Source organism: Apus apus, chromosome 5 (assembly GCF_020740795.1).
Source record: "Apus apus isolate bApuApu2 chromosome 5, bApuApu2.pri.cur, whole genome shotgun sequence".
NCBI lineage: Eukaryota > Metazoa > Chordata > Aves > Apodiformes > Apodidae > Apus > Apus apus.
Window position 1 is genome coordinate 25,360,681 of NC_067286.1, and position 22,444 is coordinate 25,383,124.

Below are 22,444 nucleotides of genomic sequence, written 5' to 3' on the forward strand. Positions count from 1 at the left end.
CAAAAGAAAATACTGGTTCACTCTGCATGACTCTGTGAACTATACTGCCATGCTGCAGTGAAGCTGGATCACAGTATCTCCAAAATAAATGAAATTCAGTATGAACATTCAGTACAATTAAAAACAAATTAGAGAGGTGCAACTGCTCAAGCCAGTCCCTAGTCTGTGGGATGTGGAATTTTATTCAAAAAACAAAATGAACTGGAATATATGACACTCTACTATTTCTTCCATCTTTCTTGGAAGCTTCTGGCCCTGCCCAATATGGGTTTGGAGCCACTGGAGTTGGCAGGTCTCTGCTCTTACACAGCTTGTCACCCCCATGCCATTATGGGCCTTTTTTCTGCATCTTACAAGAAAGGCAGTATAAACAATAAGAAAGGTGCCATGGGAGATAGAGGGAATCTGCTCTGGGAGATATCCGGAGAAGAAGGAAAGGTCTGTATTATCTTTACAATCAGCTTCATTTGTCTTATTGAAACTGTTTCTCTTTAGTGCTCAGATGAAATGAAAGATAATTCACATTTTGTCCCCTGGCAGGTCCCTGGAGACTCATAAAGAAAAGCAGGCCTTGGAAGAGGAAGATAGCTGTACTCTGTTCCAGTCCAAAAGCTGAGGCACGCAGCTAATACCAAACATTACTGGTGGCTTTGATTCCTTAAGCCTTTGTAAAGGGCAATTACAGAGCAACTAAGTCTGGACCAGCTAATTTGTGACTCAATGATGTGAGGGATTTTCACTCAAAACCTTAAGAGAGCAAGAGCTGGGACTCTCTTCAGTGGCCAGGCTGGGCAAGGGCTGGGTTTTGCAACCAGCAGACTGAATGGGGTTCCACACTAGGACTGTTTTCAAAGCAATTCAGCTTGGAATGCAGATTTCTGACCTTCTGCCAATATCCCAGTGGAAAATCTGTGCCCTGAGCTGCAGATAGGAAATTAAACTTCAGCTCCAATGCTGAGGGTATCATTTTCACCTCAGCAGTGGAGCTGCAGAAACCAGAGTCTCTGGACAATGGGGAAATCATTCCTAGCCCACAAAGAGCAGTAACACCTCTCAGACCATTCATCACTACTGGGGCAATCTGAGTTAACACCATCCTGGGGACAACAAAGGTGCCATGTTGGTGAACCAGGGGTCAAAGGCCTGTGTTTCCAAAGACAAGGATGGAGATCTGACTGCTCAGAGATACTGCAGTCACCTCAACCATGGGATGAAAATCAAGGCTGAAGGAGAAAGGCAGCCTGTGAAAAGCCTTTCCCAACACCTGGGTCTCCAGCTATCTCCCTTCCAAGCCAAACTTCTCCATGACAGGGCTCAGCAGCTGAGTATCCTGTAGCCAGTGAAAAGAAGTAGAAATGTGAAAATGCCTGGAATCATGTGCCCAAGTAAAGTCAGAAGCTTCTGGGAAGAAAAAATCCCATGTTCCTTTGAAGACAGGAAACCTATTGTGCCCTGAAAGCTCCTGTGTCTGAGATTAAGCAGACATCTGCACCCTAGCATTAGAGGGGTTTCCAGAAACCAGTGGACTTGGGAATCCAGTCTCTGGACATACCTGGAGTAGCACAAGGAGAGACAATGGATGGCTTAATGGGTTTTGGGATCTGGAGGAACCAGTCTGGTAATCAAATATGGTTCTTCACATAGCTTAGTGCAGGAACTGTATTCATGCCTTCTGCTTCAGACTCATCGTCTGTAACTGAGCTTCACAGAAAGAAACATCTCATTTCAGTGTAAAGGCTTTAGATAAATCCACCCCTTTCTAAAAGAACCAGAACTGTTGCAGAAGCTAACTATAGTCACAAAACATATGAGTCATTGCAGAGGGACTGTCTAGCTTAAGCCTCCAAAGTGTTTTCTCAGGCTTTTTGCTCTTAGATGAAAAAGTACATACTACCAGAGGTCTTCCTGAGAACACAACCAAGTCACCTTTTAATCTGTGGAGTGTGGTATGGCATGGCCACCCTACTGGGTTATTTTGGTAAACAGCAGAAACAACACTAGTTTAATTGCAGGCAAGGAGAACTTGAGGACTTACTTGATGGCAGGTTGTAGTCATGTAACTCTGCATTAGCAGCAGATTCAAAGATTAAATTATCTTTCTGTATAATTAATTGCTAGATTTTTAACATAATCAAATCACAGGTGGAAGTGAGTGATTCCTGTGGCAAAAGCAGTTACAGCCCTGCCATGGTGGCCAGTGCTGCAAAGTGATAATAAAGGCTGTGCGAGCTCTAGAAAATCAAGATAAAATCTACAGTGGTTTGGCTTCTGGGCATCCTTTCAGACATGGCCTTATTATGCAGATTTATAATCCAGGACCAGAAGCAGCAGTAACCTCTTAATTCCCGTCAGGGTTTTACGTGCAACAAAAGAGAAGCAGCATCAGTGAGATCTTCCTCTTCTGTCCCTTAATCCCAGCACCAAGTGAATTTTCCTAACTATGGAGTTCTGCGTATACATGAAATCCTTAACAAGTGCCCAGCATGTGTCCCAGCACAGCCACACCCAGCCCCTTGTTCCTGCCTGGATGCTTGCAGCACCAGGCCTTCTCATGCCACCCTCTTCCCTCTTGCCTCTGCCACCTGGTTCCCCCCTGCTTTGCTCCTTATCACAGTTTGGACAGTTGCTCTATCACCCAACCAAAACAGGAAAAGGACGGGAGACCCCTGGATTGAAATGAAAACACAAATGATAACACGAATGAGCTAATTTTGACCCTAATGCCAATCTAAGACACAAAGTTATGCTCAGCTGAGGCAGCAGTGACAAGCTGTGCACTCCCAGCAGCGCAGCCCAACGCTGCCCGCACAACAGCTCCAGTGAGAACATGGCAGCCACTGCAAGCTGAGGAGGAGGCCTCAGGCACGGGATTACCAGTGAGACAGACGGGACCCTCTCAGGAAGGCAGCTGTGGTAGAAGCCCCCAAACACCTCCACAAACTTCCTGATTTATGGTGAGGGTGACATTAATGGTATGGAATGCGTAGGCTGGCCGGCTTGGGTCAGCTGCCCTGGGCTTCACCCCTCCCAGTCCACTGCACCTGCGTGGGTCAAAACTACCCTCCACCTTGGTCGGTACAGAAACCTACCTACCAGAGCATCTTGTGTTCTCACAGAACTGGACTCTGCAGCCTTTCAACTACAGATTCTCTAAACAGAAAATTTATTTTAGAAATCTGTCCCAGCAAAAACAGGACACTCCTCCGTTGCCTTCCTCCTGTGTCCTCTCTCCGAAAGGGTGCGCACATCTGGCTTGACTTTATTGTGTGATAAATCTCACCCTGCATCTTGGGTTCATTTTCCGAAAGTTTTGAATGGTGTCTTGAAAATGCTGTTGGACAATAGGAGCTCTTTGAACCCAGGCCAGCTGGACAGGACTCCTTGCATTGCAGCTGACATGCAGGCTTTGGTGGTCTTTCTCAACTCTTTCCTCTCTTCTCTTTACAGCATTTGAATAGTCCTCAAACTTTATTTTTGGAGTGGGCAGTGCATTTCTGAATCTTTTCATCATTATATTATTATTAATTGTGGTCATGACTATTTCTCTTTCTGCTGGGACTCCTGGGTGGATCTCTCTTCTCTCACTTAATGTCTTGGGTAAAACTACCTTGGCTGCAACACACTTAAGCAGTGACTCACAATCCCTGGCCTGCTCCCAGGAGAGATGCAAGAGTTTTGCCAGTTGGTTTATAAAGAGGCCATCGTTTTCCTTAGCTACTATTTCACTCAGCAGAGCTGAATCGGGTGGAAAAGCTCAGCTCTGTGGTTCCAGTGAGTCCATCCCGGGTGGACAGGCCGTCCCTGCAGTATTATGAAAGCACTCCTGCTCCCTCCAGGTGCACCGAGGACAGCTTCTGAACCAACTGGTAGGATTCTCCACTGAAGAAAATTTTGCTCCCTGGGGGTCACTGCACTCGGCTTCCCTGTTCCCAAGCCCCTGGAGATAATAAAACTAAGTGAGGCATGTGGGCAGGATGAGGCATGATGACGAGTACTGTGTGCTTATGTCAAACTGTTGCCTAATGGCTCATCACACAGCTACCCACATCTCTTGAGTCAGAGCAGAGAATGGTGTACTCTGAAGCAGGCCCCTCATGTTACTGTGTTTGAGGTTTGCTTGCAGCAGTGGTACACTGTGAAGAAGTCCCATCTTCATCCTCTAGGCATCTCTGCCCTTTCCAGCCATGTGAGAGGGTGGGAGTTGCTCTGCTTCTGAAGGCAGGAGACCTATGGCTCTACTGTTTGCTCTCCAAACATTGAATTTATGTATTAAAGAAGACCACTTTGCTCCCGTGTGGCTCCTGTAATTTAGAGACATTCTAACAGTGTGCTTTTATGGAGGTGGACATGCAGAACCTCTTCATTTAATGTGCTGGGAAGCCCACCTGCTTCACAGCCAAGAGCCCTGGTGCTTCCCAGTGCTGGCATTAGCAAGGGAGAGGGACTGAGATCATCAGTTGCTTTTTACTCACATCTTCCAAAGGAAGGAACAGGTTTTGGGCCAATTCAAATTCTCCTTCCTCCCATTTTGCTGCAAGACCCAGCAGGGCAGGGAAGCCCAGGAGCAGCGGGGAAGGGTAGTCCTGCCAGCCCTGGTGTTGAAGGCTGAGCTGACTCCCGAGCTCAGCTGCAGTGGCCCCAGCACCAGGCAGAGGTGTCACCCTCTCTCCAACTGCAGCACCGTGCAGACCACAGCTGGTTGCCATGCAGGGCTGTCCCTCCCTGGCACGCAGGCTGGCCTGGCCGGCGGGGTGGCACTGCTCCTTCAGCTTGAGGAATGCAAACCGACCGAGCTGCTCTTGAGAATCGGCCAGGAAAAGTCCACAAATAGCAACAGGAAATCAAAATGCCCGCTCCAGACATGCACCAGATACAAAGCCATCCAGCTCAAGGAGAAAAATCAAATGATGGACGGTGGAGATTACATCATGCTGTGGATAAACCTGTGAGCCTGTCCAGCTGGGGCCATGCCAACAGGTCCAGATGGCTCAGGAATGCTAACTGCATAGCTACCTCTCTCTTGTCTTTGCTTTTTCTTCCCTCTTTCTTTCCCTGTTCTCCATCCCTCCTGGTCTCCTTCCCTCTTTTTCCCAGAACAAACAAATAAATCCTCTGGCAACTCTATATAATCCAATTTCATTGAATATCAGAAAGGCATCAGAAACCAGTGGAAAGGGCACTGGTCTGCACACGGGTCTCTGGCACTTACTTGCAGATACCGAGGCTGCTGGGTGACTTCACCACGCTGTGTAGCTGCTGGGGTTGACATAATATTATGTGCCTTCACCTCACCTGGGAGTCCAGCCCCTGGCTACAAAGGAAGAGGCTGCCAAGGCTGCTCCCCTGGAGCCAGAAGCATGCAGGAAAATTAAGAAATTAGCATGACTCCTGCTCTGCTGCAGCTCACCCCAGCTGCTTACAGCTGCACTGGCTGCTCACCGTGGCTGCAGTTACAAGGAGAGGGAGAAACAGTTTTGCTCTCGCAGCCTCTAGCTACCACCCTGGTACTAATTAGTGTCAAAAACAGGAGTGCAGCACCCTCTGTTCTGTCCCCAGCATTGACCAGAGCAGCATCTGGTACTCAGCTCTCTCCTATTGTGATGAAAACAGGGCTTGAAGACATATAGGAAAAGAATGGAAGGTGTGTGCTTTGACAGGGCTGCAGGCCATTTGCTCAGTATTTAATGCTAATCCAGCTGCTGGACTTCTGCCAACTAGGTTTGACAAATCCTGAAGAGCAGAAGCATCACAGAACTGAAAAGTAACCTTTGCATTGCTTTTCCTAGTGGAGGATGGCAATCCTAACTTTATACCAGGTCAGGCAGACTTACTGTGGCGAAAACGCACCTCCAAAGAGGAAGGAAAACTGAAAAACCATATACTGGGCAGCAGGAAGGACTGATGTGGGTCTTGAACGCCGTGCTAAGGGACTGAGAAAGCCATGGCACACTGGTACTTTTGGCTTGTTACCTTGTTCTCAGATACAAACCAGATGAGACATATTTTGGGAGCCTGGGAACTCAGAACAGCCCTGACCATGCAGCAGTTTCAGGCAGAAATGTTATGGGGTGCTCTCAGCAAGTTGTGCCAAACCCAGGGAGAAGTAAGGTTTTGCGACTGAGCCAGAATCTGGTTGTGCAGTGGAGGATGAGGTATGAGTACAGCCCATTCAGTGGATTTATAAAGCACAAATTGTTTGGTTTTCAGTAAGGCCCAAAGAGGTCAGGCCAGCAACAGCATGGGCCAAGTACTTTAGTTTAAATCCTGAAGCTGACCAACACAGTCATTCAGACTGACACAGAAAGATTACTCTGGATCAGCTTGAAATATCTGAGGTCAGAATCGGACACGTGCAGTCCCCCGGGGTAAGGAGCAGGAGAGGGGTGAAGGATGGCTGGGACATCAGTGGAGGGTGGATCTGGCAAAGTGAGAATGCTGCAAATATCATGTATAGCTGCAAAGTAATTAAAAGAGCCTTTAACTGGGGAAGCAAAGTCATAGCTCCTGTGGACCTTTCCTGGCAGATATCTACTAGCAAAACCCCACCCCAGTCTAACTTTACATCAGTCTGCTTCACCCAGCAATGGCACTGCCCCATGTCAGTAAGAATAAGGATGTGCACTGTTTTATAGCAAGCAAAAGCTGCATTGCTGTAAGTGACACCCTGAGGATCACATGCTAAGTAACTGGCAGAGCTGGGACTAAAATTTGGTTCTCCCATTCCCGACAAACTCACTGCACTACTGTCCATAAGGAGAGAAAAAACACAACAAAAACAAACCAAACATAATTCAATTGGCAACTCTATATTTGTGGCTCAACAGCACCTCATCAACTCTCAGAGTCTGCCACATTTAACTGGAAAGAAGAGCCAGATTTCCAGCACTCCCTGGGCAAAGAGCTCTCAGATTGAGAGACTGAAAAGGCTTTGAAAGAAACCTTCCATCAACAGTCTTTACAAATGTCAGAGCTGGTTTCCTCCTCCCTGAGCTGCCTCGCTTGCAGTCCCTCCTCCAGGGCAGCAGTGAGCTCATCCAAAAGCACCTGCCCAGCTCCTTCCTTCAACTGTCATGAATTTGTGGGACTCATTTAACATCAAGCTGCTCTGACATGCAACAATTAACTATCAAGGCTCTGGACCTGGGTCCTCTTTTTCATTCTGGTCTCCCTCTGCCTCAGCTACCCCCTCTGGAGGGAAAAGCTCCCCTCCCAGGAGAGGGAGGACTGTGAATACTGCAGAGCCAGAAGCAGGTTCCCAAGGTAGACCCCCTGAGCCTCGGCCAGCAGAGATTAGTTATTCTTGAGCTGCAGTGCTCCTACCTGCACATGCCATGGCATCAGGAGGAGAAGCCAGTGCCCCCGTGATATGGCTGTGGGGAGCTCAGCATGGGGGAAGTTCCTTGGGCATCGTTGAAGGAAGCTCACCTGCAGGAGGGATGCTGACAATCCAGTATGAGTGTCCAAAGCCAATGTATCCAGCTCCCTCCTGTGTAATGTGCTTGGTGTCAGGCCCAAGCTGTATTTCTTCTCCAGCCTCAGCTGCCAGATTCCTCCCAAGGGGAGCCCTGACATTCCTGTTGGAAGGGAACTCCTGACACAGATCCCTGAGCTGAACGTGTTACGTTGCATCTATTCTAGGAAAAACGTTTACTGTGTTTTGAGCAGGCTTTGCTAATTGGGTCAGCCAGACTGACCTAAATGAACATTTTTCCTAATCAAGACAAAGTCACAGTGTAAAAAAAGCCAAAATCAACTTTGCTGAGCTAGTCAAGGGTGAGTTTCCTCTGGAACAGGCTGGACAGTGATCATAATGAATGATCTCGCATGAAGCATCACCTTTGAGCCCTAAAGATGGTACTGATTATCCCAGCTCTGGTTTAAATTACATACTTCTTTCAGAGAGAATAACCACGCACATTGCTTCCACCCTGGACAAGGAATGGCTGTAATCTTAGAAAGTGAGAAGATAAAATAGGAAAGAGAAAGAAAGGAGTGAAACAGTGTATGGATATCTGCAGATCCAGCCTTCATGAGACATTGTTCTGGCTGAACAACATGTCAAGATCAGTGTCAAACATATATCACTTGGACACTAATCAGACCAGAGCAGCTCCACATGATTTCAAAGGCAGGCAGCCCTGGGGAGATTTAACAAAATAGCAGTAAGAGGAGAGATGCAAAGAAGAAGAAGAGAAGGTGGGTAAAGAACCCAGAAAGGCGTGGGTGAGAGGAGAAGGCTGGTGTGTTCAGGCTGGCTCAGGAGACTACAGGAAAGGAAAACCTTAAATGATGTGACTGTACAGGAAAGCAGAAGCAAAATAAAAAAGCTTTCTTGAGCAGGTGGGAAAAAGTTAGCTAGATGTAAACAGCGCATGGCAGACTTGTGGGGAGCAACTGGGTTGAAAGACACAGCCTGCCTTTCAGCACGCTACCTGCAGTGCCCTGCTGCTCTGGCCATGCTCTTGGCTCTTCACAACCTTTCAGCTATTCCTGCTCTGATGGACAATGTGAAACATGCAGGCACCAACCCAAGAGAACACCTAACAACTCACCACACAAGCTGAGCTCCAAATACCGGAAAGAGTAAGAAAAGGGCTCCGTGTAAGCATCCATCCTATCCTACTGCCAGCATGAAAACAGGATCAATGATTTCAGCCTGAGGACACCAAATTACATTAAAGTTGCATGCACAGAAGTCACCTGTTGCAGCAGGACAACCATGGTGCCAGCATGGGCATCAGCTGAGAAACATGGCTTCTGTTCCACCCTTGCTCTCACTTCTCAACTCCCATGTGGAGAAATGATGGCCCAGCAGTTCAGATGTGTAAAAGACAATAAATACAGTACTCAGCAGAAAGCTGGCATTGGTGGAATGTGGTAATCTCCCAAGACTGAGATTGACCTGGAAGTGAGGATTAACACAGTTGGTTCCTGATACTTCTCCTGAAGAACAATAATGCTGACCACAAAGTTGCCTGTGAAGCATAGGTTGCTGCACCTGACCTTGCAGCACAGACCTGGAATTTTCCTGGGAAATCTCCCAGCCCATTCAGGCCAAGAGGCATAGGTCAGTGACTCTTGGTCATTTCTTATTTGAGCTGTAAAAAGGAGCAAGCGCAGGAGTAGACATCTCTCGGAGGCAAGAGAGGAGCATGTTGCAGAGGTGTCAGTCTGGCCTTATTTTGAATAGCAAGGTGGCACCTGTGACTATGAAATCCCTTATTCTAAATTTCCCCTTAAGGGGCTGCTTCAGAAAACACTTTTTTCCAAATTTCCCTCTACCAGAGACAGCTCCTTGTCAGGCTTCAGAAGACTGAGGGGGATCTAATTAATGTCTATAAATACATGAGGGCTGGGCGTCAAGAAGGCAGGGACATCTTTTCACTTGTGCTCTTTGATAGGATGAGGGGCAATGGATTAAAACTTGAGCACAGGAAGTTTCACCTCAACACAAGGAAGAACTTCTTTACCACGGGTGTTACAGAGCACTGGAACAGGCTCACCAGAGAGGCTGTGGAGTCTCCTCTGGAGACTTTCAAGACCTGTCTGGATGTCTTTCTCAGTGATCTGCCCTAGTTTTGGTCCTGCTCTGGCAAGGGTGTTGGACTCAATGATCTTTGGAGGTCCCTTCCAACCCCTAACATTCTGAGATTCTGTGATTCAGAAGCCACCAAACACCATGCTTAGGCATTCATAGTGGTACCAGAAAGAGGTCCAATGGGCCAATCTCAGAGGCTCTCTACAGTCTCGTCTGTACAAATGAGACCTCAGGTTTCCTCCTCTCTGAAAGTGGTGGTCACAAATTACTGCCTTATGCCATAGGGGATGGGGATCACCTGGCAGATTTGGCCAAAGCTGTACACAACTCCAGCATCTCCCAGCTGGTGCTGCTGACACCCTCCCTCAGTCAGAGTGGACTGTATGCACAGATGTGCTTCCCCCTCCTGCCAAGCCCTCCCTTTGTTTACTCTGCAAGCACTTCACCAAAGTCCTTCCTGCTTCTCCCCACCAAGATAATGGCTCTGTCTCCACTATTTAACCCTGTTTTGGACACAAGCCTTTCTACACTCCTGCTCTGAGCTGTAGCCTCTCTCCTAGCCATGGCCTACCAGTGCAATTAAAGGGTTCTCCCACTTCAGCTGAGATGAGCATTTAGGCCAGTGAAGCCCCAGCACAAGCAAGCAGTTGTTCAACAGATGAACGTTTTTATTTAAGAAGAGTATCCCAAGTGTTTATCAGTTTCTTGTCAGCTATGAGGGACACATGAACAATCCCCAGTCTCTGCAGAGGAAGTACCAACATAAAGTCTTCCAAACAAAATTCAAGTTTCTCCTCCTCTTCATCACCAAAATGGAAATATGTTTCCTGATTAGGACCCTGCAGTGATGATTCTGTAGGCTCAGAGACCCAGGAACTTCTGTCTTCTGCTCTGGTTTCATCCTGCTGCTAGTACTTACAGAATCATAGAACCATTCAGGTTGGAAAAGACCCTTGGGATCATGGAGTCCAGCCATCATCCGTACTCTACAAAGTTGTCCCCTAAACCATCTCCACCAACAGCACATCCAAATGACCCTTCAACACATCCAGGGATAGTGACTCAACCACCTCCCTGGGCATCCTATTCCAGTGTCTAACCACTCTTTCTGTGAAAAAAAATGTCCTCATGTCCAGTCTAAGCCTACCCTGTTGCAGCTTGAAGCCATTCCCTCTTGTTCTATCAAACTTATGCAGGTGTACGTCCTGCTATGAGAGAGGAAAGAGTAGCATGGACATGAAGTAGAGAAACCACCAGATGGATCCAAAGAGACTAATAAAATAGGAAAATCTGGGAACTATTAATTTAGGATTCATTTCCACCAGGCCAGGTCTGATGGCCCCACCAGGCCTCTCCGAATCTGTGCTCCAGATCCCACAGGAATCTCTGACTAGCAAGTTCCAAGCAAAACTTAAATAAAAAAAGTCTTGCCTTACCCAGTACTTGGCTGACTAACCAGGGATGTGTCACTGACCAAATTTTATGCAGAATGGCAACTGAAGGCCAAAATGCTTGCTGCATGTGTCCCCATGAGGCACTGCCATCAGTCCCAGAGACCCAGCCTCCCATTACAGCAGAGCTCCCCTGTCGAGAAACTGAACAGGATGAGAAGTGGATGACCAAATCTGCCTGAGCTCTTCCTCCTCACTGCGTGCAGAGATGGTGAAAAGGAGCTTACACAGCACAAAACTCACTCAAAAAAAAGGTCAGCCCAAGACCTAAGCACCACTATTTATGTTCCTGCAGTAGGCATAAGAGGAATGGGAGTGTGTGCAGGTTCCTTGCAAGAGTGACAATCACCCATGGTGAACAGCATCTCTTTATCTGAAGACAAAGGGTGCAAGTTGCACCAGCACTGCTCTCAGCCTGCTCACTGCATCCAGTCCTGCAACCCTCCTCCTTTTCACAGGCCCAAACAGTATTAAAGGAAAGAGTTCACAGGAGACACAAAACTCAGTTTGTACTCAAGAAGCAACCCACTGGAATCAAGCAGTTCTCCCATTCTGCTGTCCCCCAGGAGGCTCCAGATGATGCCACTTGTCACATTGCCCAGGCATGTAGGATCACACAGTGAAAGAGCACGTTACTGTGCATTCCCCAAAGGAGCTGGTCTGGCACTACTGAGACTGCCTGAAATGCCATTTTGCAACTTTTAACAGTGGAGACCTCGACTAGCATGTAGGCTATTTTTTTGCCTTAATGCCTCTCTTTTAGAAGGAGGTAAATATAGAGTCAAAATAGAGCTGTGTTGATGTGAACATCCAAAGTCATCTTTGAAGGTATCCTTCATACTATAAAATACAGAAGCATAGAGAAGAAACAAACCCACTGGGGTACTGGGTTAAAAAGAAATACGTGACTCTTGTTTGGCTGGTTTATTCTAGCTTCATTCTGAAATCAGACTGTCACAAACCCAGTGAAGCACTGTAGTGAATCTGACTCAAAAGATAAGAAAACTCTTTTGAAGAGTTTCATAACACTGATAAGAGCTGAGAGAGAAAGTAAGCTGGAGTGCAGCTGTAACAGACCCTAAGCGAATACATAGGTGCTCACAGGAATGACTAGAAATCATGGACTGGGCACCAGATGGATGAAATTGATAAGTTAGTACTGCATGAAGGATTAGCTTCATTTCTGGTAGGTCCTTCTGGCAGAAAAAGGTGAGCAAAGTTGCTTAAGTTCAAGAGCAGTAAGTGGCTTCCTGAGCAAAAGGAGACTAATAATGTTGTTAGTAGTCATCTTATGTAAGTCTGGTTAGCAGAAGCTAAGTGAAGTAAAAAGAAGGATTTTGTGTCCCTTGGAGATTTCTGCTCCAAGTACCAAGCAGACACCACTCTCCTTAAGATTTTCCAGAGAAACCCAAACTCCATCATACTCATGTAGGTTGGTCGGGAGCTCAGAAGGTCTCTAATCCAACTTCCTGCTCAGAGCAGGGCCAACATTAAATATAGGTTGCACAGGACTTTGTCCAGATAGGTCCTAGAAACCTCTGAGGAAGAAGTGAGCTTCCATTGTCTCTGGGCAGCCTCATCCACTCCTGGTTTTCCTCACAGTGAGAAATTGTTTCCTAACACCCAGTCTAAACCTTCCCTGTTCCAATTTATGACCAGTCATCCTCCTGCCATGCACTTATGGAAAAAGCCTGGCTCCATCTTCTCAGTAACTCCCGCACCAGCCCAGGCAGGCTGCTGCTAGGTCCTCCTGGAGCCGCCTCTTCTCCAGCTGAGCAAGCCCAGCTCCCTCAGCCTCCCTCCTCAGATGAAAAGTTCTCGAGCTCCCAGCTATCTTGATGACCATCCCCTCCATGTCCTCAGATTTTTTCAAGGTCTTTCTGCTACCAGGCAGTCCAAAACTGGACACTGTATTTCAGACACAGTTTTATAATTGTCAAGAAGAGGGGGATAATCCCTTCCCTCTGTCTATCTACCACCACTCTCCGGTTGCTACCCACTAGCTGTCTTTGCCAGCAGGGCAGAGCACTGCCCCATCACCCTTGGTGGGTCAGTCTCTCTATCCTAGGGCCAGGAATTGGTATTTTTCCTTGCTGAACTTCATGAGGTTTCTGTCAACCCATTACGCCAACCTGGCTAGATCCCTCTGAATGGCAGCCCTGACAGTTATTAAAATTACCTTTTTATTTCTTTTTTTTTTCTGTTTCAGAAGAGGACCTTTTTGAGGATGCATCTGCAGACATACCTTCATTACTTCTTTGTCACAACTTTAGATGAACAATACAGAGAATAATTTTTAAAGATGAAGAGGACTCATGAGCAGAGCTGAGGTTCAGAAAAAAAGAGTAGTTCAGAGAAATGTAATTCTTGCCCCAAGGGAGCACAGTCTCTGCAGTAAGGTTCATCCATCTTTTCTTTCTGCTTCCTTTTTGAACTGAAGAAATCATCCTCAGAAAAAAAGTTTCATACTGGCATTTTATGGTCAAAATTCCTGGCCTGCTCTAAGAAAAATGCTTGCTGAACAATATCTGGAAAAGTTTGCCTGTCTTTGAAGAAAAAGCACTGGCAACTTGGTGAGCTATTGTGCACGGTGATGCTCTGCACAGTTCTACTTCTCAACACATCTCAAGATCCCAGGAGGTTTGCTGAATTTGTTAAGAAAATGTAACTGTATTCCTTCCCCCCATGTTGTCATGCAGAGTGAGAACAAAGAGGGTGATGTATTATGTTCTGGCTCTGGTATCACCGACAGATTTGGTAGGCGAGAAGTAGCTGTATATCATCTGCAGGAAGAGAAGGTATCAGCTTGACACTCCAGCAGAAGTTTGTGGTGCTGGCAGTTGGGAAAAAAATCCACACACACACACAAAAAATCCTTTCTCCTTACAAGCTGAGCACAACGATGCTTGAGTCACTGCAACCTAGTTTAATGTGAAGGCAGGGGCAGGCTACTTTGAGAAGCAGCTCTCTGAGGAGAAAGGCCATTTAAATGAGGCAGGACAGAGCCAGCCTGCACATGGCCACCACACACTTTAGACACACTGTCCTGGCAGGTGGCACCAGATGGCACTCTTACACAAAAGCTTCTTTTTCACAGGGTCTGCCTGCAGGCAGAAGTTGTATTTAAGCTATTAAGAGGTATCACCTATATTGGTGTTCCTTGTCTTATGACTGCAGCCCATGTTGCACCTAGGTAAAAGAGGTGGTGCCAATACACACTATTTTCACTTTGGTAAGGGAGTAGAGGTCCTGGCATAAAGCACTTCATATCAGCAGAGCTTCATCCACACTGGATGTATATGGAATTAGGGAAAGCACAAGACTCTTAACAACAGGTCTCTCAGATACGAGCTGACAGGGCCTCACAGGACGAGTGAGCCCTCAGCCCTGGGGTGAGGAGCCACTGGAAGGTTTGCCTGAGCACAGCAGGACTCTGCTGCCTCCCATAGAGCCTGACCAGAGTCAGTCCTTGAGGCTCGGTGGTACCTTGGAAATAAGGAGCTGGCAAGATTTCTGAGAGATGGGGCTGCCTGCACAATCACTTTCCCAGACCTGGTGCGTCTCTGCGCACCAAGTGTGGTGCATTTAACATTTATGCAAATTCTGCATCTCTACTGTCTCCTCGACAAAGAAGGCAACATAAAAGGCTTTAGGTATGTTTTGTGTAGCAAAGCAGCCCTTCTCTCCCTATCCCCTGCTCCTGTGACATAGTGTTGGCATCTCCCCTTCTCCCGTTGCAAGAGTAGACCTCAGAGACACTGACAGTGCTACACCGGGAAGGCGGGAGGTGCCTGTATTGTGACAGAGGAATAACAAGCCATGGCTAAATCTCTGCCCGGGTCACGGCTGCAGCTGCACAGAAGCTGCTGGAGCTTAGAGTGCAGGCAGTGCTCCGCTGCCCAAAACACCTCTGGGGTGAGGCCCGTCCCCCTTCTGCCTCAGGGCTGTGTCCTCCCTGGCAGAAGAGCTGCAGGATTCGCAGCACAAACTCCCACGGAAAGATAGCGCAGGACAGCAAAGAGGCTGTGCGTGCTGCTCTGGGAGTGCTGCGGGACCAGGGACTCGCATGGCTCCTGGGAGAGGCTGGGCAGGTTCCTAGAGGTGAGCAATGCCCCTCTGCTTTCTTGGAACTGGCAGCACCTATTCCTCCCAAGCCACTCTCCAAAGCAAATCTGCCCACTCTTAAGGCCAACCGGGTGACGCTTCATCTCCCAAATGCCACTCCGAGGAAAAGTTACAAGCAAAGGATAGCGGAGGTGCTGAGCCCAAAGGTCTCCCGATGGCCCCCGGCCATGCCTCGGTCCCCGCCTGGGACCACACGCATCCCCTCCAGCCACATCAGCCACAAAAGCGCATTACAAGAAAAAAACCTGTGATTCCCCAGCGGAGCGTCCTCGGGGTGCCCGCGGCAGGACGCCGAGGGGTGGCGGGGCCGGTCCCGGGGGGCGCTGGCCGTGTGCGGCGAGGAGCACCGGGGTACCTGCACCCCCGGGGCTCCCCGCGCTCGGGGGCAGGACCCCGGGGCAGGCGGAGCCCGGCGGGGGCAGCGAAGAGCCCGCCGGCGTGTCCCGTCCGCGCTGTCGGGGCTGCGGCCGCCCGCCCGGGGCCCAGCTCCGGGGGGAGCTGCCGGCGGTCCCTTACCACGTTGCTGAGGAAGTCCGCCTCGCTGAAGTCGCCGAGGTCGAGGAAGCCGCTGCCGGCGGCGGGGAAGAGCCGCTCGGCGGGGAAGGGCTCCAGGATACTGTCCATGGTGCCCGCGGCGCGGGGGCTCGGCCGCCCCCCGCGCTCCGCCGGCCGGGCTCACTGCGGCGGCACGATCCACCCCGCCCCCCGGCGGCGGCGGCCCATGGGGCGGCGGGGCGCGGCGGGGCGCGGCGGGGCGCGGAGCCGAGCGAGTCGGCGGCGGGGACGGGAGCGCGGCCGCCCGCTCGGGGCAGCTGTCAGAGCCCGCTGCCGAGGGGCCGGCCCGGCGCGCCCCCGCCCCGCACCGGGAGCCGGCGGGGCGGGACTTCTCCCGCACACACCCCTCAGGCAGCTGCCCGCCTCCCGGGCAGCACCCCGCTCCTGCCGGGCCGCCGAGGGGGCGCGGGGCGAGGTTGATCCCCGGCAGAGCCGTTTCGGTTTGGCGAACTGAACAGACCCTGCCTTCAGCAGCCCCGGAGTCAGCCCTGCCGGCAGAAAGGCCGTGGCAGCGTCCGGTTGCCCCGCTGCGTCCCGCCGGGAGCAGGGCTGGGAAAGATGGGTCTTCCGAGGGGTCGGCGCCTGGCGGGGAGCGGTGTCGGCAGGGAAATCTTGCCCCTGCTCTCCCCAGCGTGCTTGCAGGTAGGCCTGGCTGCAGCAGCCCATGTGGCTGCTCTGTAATTAAAGAGTTGGGCACCATTAAAGAGCTTCAGGAAGATTATATGGCTTCAGATAAGTGGGATTATGGATCCCTGTCCTCTCTGATCCTCACTCCAGCCAGCACCCTGGAAAACCACTTAGAATAATCCCATTGAAGAAGCCCTGATGTTTTATTGCTCTGTGGCTGCTTTCATGGCTCTGCAGGGAACAGACTGGAGTCCCAGTGCCCAGCAGTGCCTTTCTTGGTCACAGACATTTGGGGGTAAAAAAAAAAAAAAAAAAAAAAAGAAAAGAAAGAAAAAGACAGTGGAGCACCTTTTCTGGGAGAAACCTAGCTGGAAGGTGCCACCAGTGAGGGTCCTGGTGGGGAAGTGCAGGTTTGGGGCTGGCTGGAGCCTGTGCTTGAACCAGGCGCTGGCTTTGCATCCGTATGTCCGTCACAGGCTCGTGTTCCACACTCCCCACAGATCTCAGGAGTAACAGCTCAACGCAAGGTGTTCCTGGGCTACTCACTGCACAAGCAGCCCTGTGCTACCTCCAGCACACAAAAGCCTTTATGCTTGCACACACAATGGGCTCTTTCAGTTACATTTACCTTACATTTCAGTCAAGCGTAAACAAGCTTTGGGTAAAAGGGTCAGAGAGGTAAATTCAGCCTGGATGGAGTTGTGCTGAGAAAATAATGCTGTTCCTCCTTCCTCAATGGTAAAGAAGCCTCTTTGTCAATGTGGGTGCCAGTGTGTTTAAAGAAACCTTTGCCACTGTAAACTGGGGAGAAGAAGTAGGTCCAGACACTTCAGCGAGAAGCAAACATCTATATCCAGGCAAGGGGACAGATATACTTCCTTTAACATCCGAGTCAGCAGGGTTCTCAGCTGTGTGGGACAGAAGGACTGAGCCCTGAGATGTTAATGGGGTGACAGTTCAGGGTCATGGAGCACTGGCTGAGCCACGGCAGGGGCAGCTTCACCTCCTGCTGCAAACCAAACACGGATATTGCTTCCCTAACTGCAAAGAGTCACCGATGCAACTGAGTTTCTGGTTCAGTGCCTCGCCCAAGTTAACACAAGGAAGCTTCTCAGGACACATGCTGTATTTATCCTCAGCGCCCGGCTGGGGAAGCTGAGATGGTGTCAGCTCCAGCGCCTGTTTGCTCAGCATGGGTGGCAGTGTCATCAGAAAAGGTCAAGCAAAGTAAACCTCACTTGTTTGTCTGCACTCTGAAGGAAAAATGCTTTTGCACATTCAGATAGGGATCATGAAGTCCATTTGGAAGATTAAAATATCTCAGAAAAAAAATTGATATTGCCTGTTCTGAAACCCTGCTTCTATTTTAATACTTCTACTATTAAACATAACTGCCCCAGATGCAGCTCTCCTCTCTAGCACCGCTGCACCTCTGCAGACAAGGAAGGATTATAAGAAACCTCTCTTCAGTATCACACTGCAAAGCTGCTCTATCCTGTCTTAGAGAGCTCTGATAGGAACCCCTATCCCTAGCACTTGTGTAGAGCTTTGGAATTTACGTTTTCCCCCCAGCAGACATGGGTACAGTCCTCTAAAGCAATGCAAATTTACGTCTGTGTTCAAAGAGTGTCACTGCTGACCCTCTGGAGCCAAAAAGGAGAGGTATCTCTGCAGATGGGCAGTTTTGTGCTCCAAAAGAGGCCCAGGGACAGGGGAAAGTTTTGTTGGGGTGAGGGGAGGTGATCACAATTCAGAAAGACTGGGATGTTCTGCTGCAGCTGGCAGAAGGTGCTTGCAGGGGGACGGGCAGGGACCGGTTGGGTGGCTCCGCTGCAGAAGAGGCCTGGCCACTTCAGCCCTTACAACACTGGAGCAGTGTTAGCAGCCTCACAGGGCTGTGGCAAAGGCAAATGGGATATACATGTAGGAATCCTCCCACAAAACCTTTACAATGTGAAGTTCCCCTTCTGCTCTGCAGAGGACCAGTGCAGAATATGGTCTTAGCCAAAATACCATGCCCATCTGGGGTGCCACCCCTCAAACAAGAAGGGAACTAACTGGGCTGGGTCCAGAGGAGAGCAGTGGGAATGACTGGAGAAAAACGGGACCCGAAAAAGGGGCTGAGGGAACTGGGCTGTTTTGGTCTAAAGAGATTTACACTCATGCCAACAGTCTTTAGGCATTCAAAGAGCTGCAGGAAATAGCAAGGCAAGAACTGCTTGCCATTGCCACACTGGAGGGGACAAGCAGTAACAGACTCACTCCTGAGTATAGAAGTTCAGAGAAGGTAATAGAAAATCTACATAAGAATGACAAAGTGCCTGAAAAGTGGCAATGACAACCTCACTGGAGCATCTTTAAAACCAAGTTTTGCAGCCACCTCTTGGGACACAGATACATCTCTCCTCTGATCAGGAGGCAAGCTTCGAACAGGGACTGAATCACATGATCGCTCAAATTCCTTTTCAGCCCTATTTTCTCTGATTTTATATTTAGATTTATTTGTAGTCTAGTCACAGCAGGAGACCAAAACCGTAACCAAGTATGTTTAGATTGAATAGGTCTCAAGCTGACAGCAGATAAGCCTTCCTGTCCTCACAACATTGGATACTGCAAATGCACATATATGACCCAGCTCATTTTATCAGTGCTGAGAAATGAATCACCAACCCAGTTCTCACAAGAAAGTCCTGTGCTCTCCCTTGCCTGGTCTTGCTGCCACTGCCTGCCTTGATACCTGTGGAGAGAAAACTGCAAGTCCCTCATCAGGCCACCTTGCCTTCACTTTGCCTTCACCCTGCAGCATTGTGAGCACAGAATCACAGAGTCGTCCTGGTTGGAAGGGACCTTGAAGATCATCAAGTCCTACCATAACCTAAACCCCCCTACTATAACCTAATTTACCCTTTCAGTGCTTAAATCATGTCACTAAGCACTATACGTACACTTCTTGTAAATACTTCCAGGGATGGTGACTCCACCACCTCCCTGGGCAGCCTGTTCCACTGTCCAACCACTCTTTTGGTAAAGAAATCCTCTCTAATATCCAGTCTAAACCTCACCTGGTGCAGCTTCAGGCCATTTCCTCTTGCCCGGTCATTATTCACTTGAGAGAAAAGGCCAGCTCCTACCTCCCTACAACCTCCTTTCAGGTAGTTGTAGAGAGCAATGAGGTCTCCCCTCAGCCTCCTCTTCTTCAAACTAAACAATCCCAGTTCCCTCAGCGTCTCCTCATAGGACTTGTTCTCCAGACCTTTCACCAGCTTGGTAGCTCTTCTCTGGACATGCTTCAGTGAGACGTGCTAGACAAGGGAAGCAGCCCCTGGGCTTGAACACACACACACAGCAATCCAGCCCATTTTGCAGCCTGCAAAGCAAAAGCTTTTGGTTCACTCCCCTGCTCCAGACTGAGCCAGGAGTTTTCACAAACCCATTGAGGATGAGTGTTTCTTGAGGAATGTGGGGTGAATTGCCTTTGTCAGTGATATTTGGTTTGCTGCATGCAGGCTCTGTTGTTACAGGAGGGGTCATCTGCCTGGGATTTGCCCTCATTTGCAGCCTGAAGAGCCGATGTGGGAATGATTCATGCTGCTAGAGTTGCTTGCTTTGGGGGGTCAGGCTGGCTCTTTCAGGACTGCTACCACAGTAGAGCTTTTACTTCAAGTCTCATGAAAAAAAGCATTGGTGCTATTTATTTTTCCAGCTTTCATGTGGATGGAGTAGCTGGTTTCTTCCACAAGCCATCTTCCTAGCCATGAATGCTTTCTGGAACTGTGCAGGCTCCATACTTTGGCTCTTCAGTAGCTCTTTATAGCAGTTCTGCCTTTATTTGTCTCCAGTTTTTCTATGGATTTGATTACCTCTTGGTGCATTGCTCAGGGGTGGCTTTGCTCACTGTTTTGTGCAACACAGACAGAAGGAGTGATTACTGCATTGTAGGTCCCCTCTGCTTCTGAAGTCCCACTGAGAACAAGGTGAGGATGGAAACAGGACTTTCAGCCTAGTTCAAAGAAGAGGCACTGCAGTCCCCAGACAGTCACTTAAGACTTAGGCCACGAGCAATGGCACAAGTAGTTACATATATAGCAGTCAAGATGTGACTTCTTCATTCAGGTTTTGAGGGAACAATTCAAAGCCCATAAAGAAGTCGAGATAGGAGGGGAGGAATCCAGCAAAAAGTAACTTCTGAGGAAGGACTTGCAGATGTTGGAGGCTTTCTCTGCCCTCTGCTCCACAGCCCCACTTCATCTGGGAGATCCATCTCCCTTTTGATTTCTTTCCAGCAGCTCTCACACACACTCTTCTCCCTCCAGCCAGCTTCAGCTGCTCTTCTTTTCCTTCTGGGTGATGTCTTCCAGCCAGGTACCCAGCACACCTGCTCCCATCACCAGCCAGCAGCAGAGGGACAGGAAGGGGAGCCAGCAAGGAAAGCACACCTATCTCAGCTTCCTGCTAAGACCAGAGAAAGGAGGGGAGGCCTCTGAAATCTTCATAAATCTGCTGCTATAACTGAAAGAGGGAACGAGTTGTGCTGTGCATGTTGCTTTGCGTGCAGCTACCCAGAACTGGTGCTGCATTAAATTAAACATCTGTCTGCAAGCAGACATGTTTAATTGGTAACCACCAAGTCCAGATAGATGCAAGCCATGCTGGAGCACTCAAGCAAGGTGCAGAGACACACATCTGTGTGTGTTGAGGGACTGTATGCCACAACTTGTGCTCTTTTCCCCATCTTGCTTGGGAAGTAGAGGGGAAAGTGAAGAGCATATTAATTGCATCTTTGCATATGGCAAGGATCCATGAATGCTGCAGTTTCAGTGAGTACCCTAATGCTATGTGGGAAATGAAGAGGAAGCCACAGAACTCAATGCTGCAATTATTATTCTTTCTGGGTTGAACTTAGGGCCCTTGAATAGATTTAGTTGGCCTTGCAAACAAGGAGTGGGTGACAGGCAGGGAAGCAGGGAATGCAAGACCTAGGGAAAGGAAAGCCTTGAATACAAGACACCAGACTCTAGCAATGTCTCCCTATGGAACCCCCTCATCCTGGGAATGCAGCTGAGCTGCCTGTGGCAGGATTAGGTACATCAGAAACTAAAGTCCCAAAAGAGTAAATGGGTACTATAACAAAAGATGAGACCTGAAAAGTAACTGTTAAAGGGGAGAAAATCACCTTGTACTTCCTTCACTTCTTCATTGTGAAGGGATGTTTCTTTGTCTTGTCATAAACAATCTGCCTTCCCTGCTCTATAACTTGGGAAAAGCAGAGACACTGCCTTTTTCTCCTTTCCTTTCCTTTCCTTTCCTTTCCTTTCCTTTCCTTTCCTTTCCTTTCCTTTCCTTTCCTTTCCTTTCCTTTCCTTTCCTTTCCTTTCCTTTCCTTTCCTTTCCTTTCCTTTCCTTTCCTTTCCTTTCCTTTCCTTTCCTTTCCTTTCCTTTCCTTTCCTTTCCTTTCCTTTCCTTTCCTTTCCTTTCCTTTCTTCTCCTCTCCTCTCCTCTCTTCTCCTCTCCTCTCCTCTCCTCTCCTCTCCTCTCCTCTCCTCTCCTCTCCTCTCCTCTCCTCTCCTCTCCTCTCCTCTCCTCTCCTCTCCTCTCCTCTCCTCTCCTCTCCTCTCCTCTCCTCTCCTCTCCTCTCCTCTCCTCTCCTCTCTTCTCCTCTCCTCTCCTCTCCTCTCCTCTCCTCTCCTCTCCTCTCCTCTCCTCTCCTCTCCTCTCCTCTCCTGTCAATCTCCTTGGAGAATCAGACAACTTTGAGGGTGACTAATTGAATTAAGGATAATTTTAGTATGAGCGCATCTACTTTCAGCAGTTTGTTAGCATTTGAATACATTGTAAATAACTCCTCTTCAGGAAATTCAGGTGAAGGAGAAGCTAAGGAACAGCAGAGAAGGGTGGCTGCCTCAGCTTTCCATGCACTGATTCTCCATCAGGCTTCTAGCCTGTGTGGTTACAAGGCCAGCTTGCAGAAGGGACCCTGGCAACCTTCATGAGGCTGCAGACAATCTGAAGAGTCATTCTGAGGGGACTCTACTGCCTCATTTCTCTTATCCACTTCCTACATCTCAATCCTTTTCCCAGGAAGGATGAGGGGTATAGCTGCACACACTGTTTGATTGAATTTTACCACAAAAAGATGCCTTGTATCAAA

At 48.9% G+C, this 22,444-nt stretch overlaps 1 protein-coding gene across 4 annotated transcripts in view; it reads right to left on the bottom strand.

Moving 5' to 3' along the window:
• CREB3L1 (cAMP responsive element binding protein 3 like 1) overlaps window positions 1-15,889 on the bottom strand; it is a 54,813-nt gene extending 38,924 nt beyond the window's left edge. For all 4 annotated transcript variants that reach the window (XM_051620398.1, XM_051620399.1, XM_051620397.1 and 1 more), the window contains exon 1: window positions 15,631-15,889. In XM_051620398.1, coding sequence (XP_051476358.1) covers window positions 15,631-15,738 — 108 coding nt within the window. In that variant the 5' untranslated portion in view covers window positions 15,739-15,889. The remainder of the gene's footprint in view (window positions 1-15,630) is intronic.
• Window positions 15,890-22,444: the final 6,555 nt, after the last annotated feature.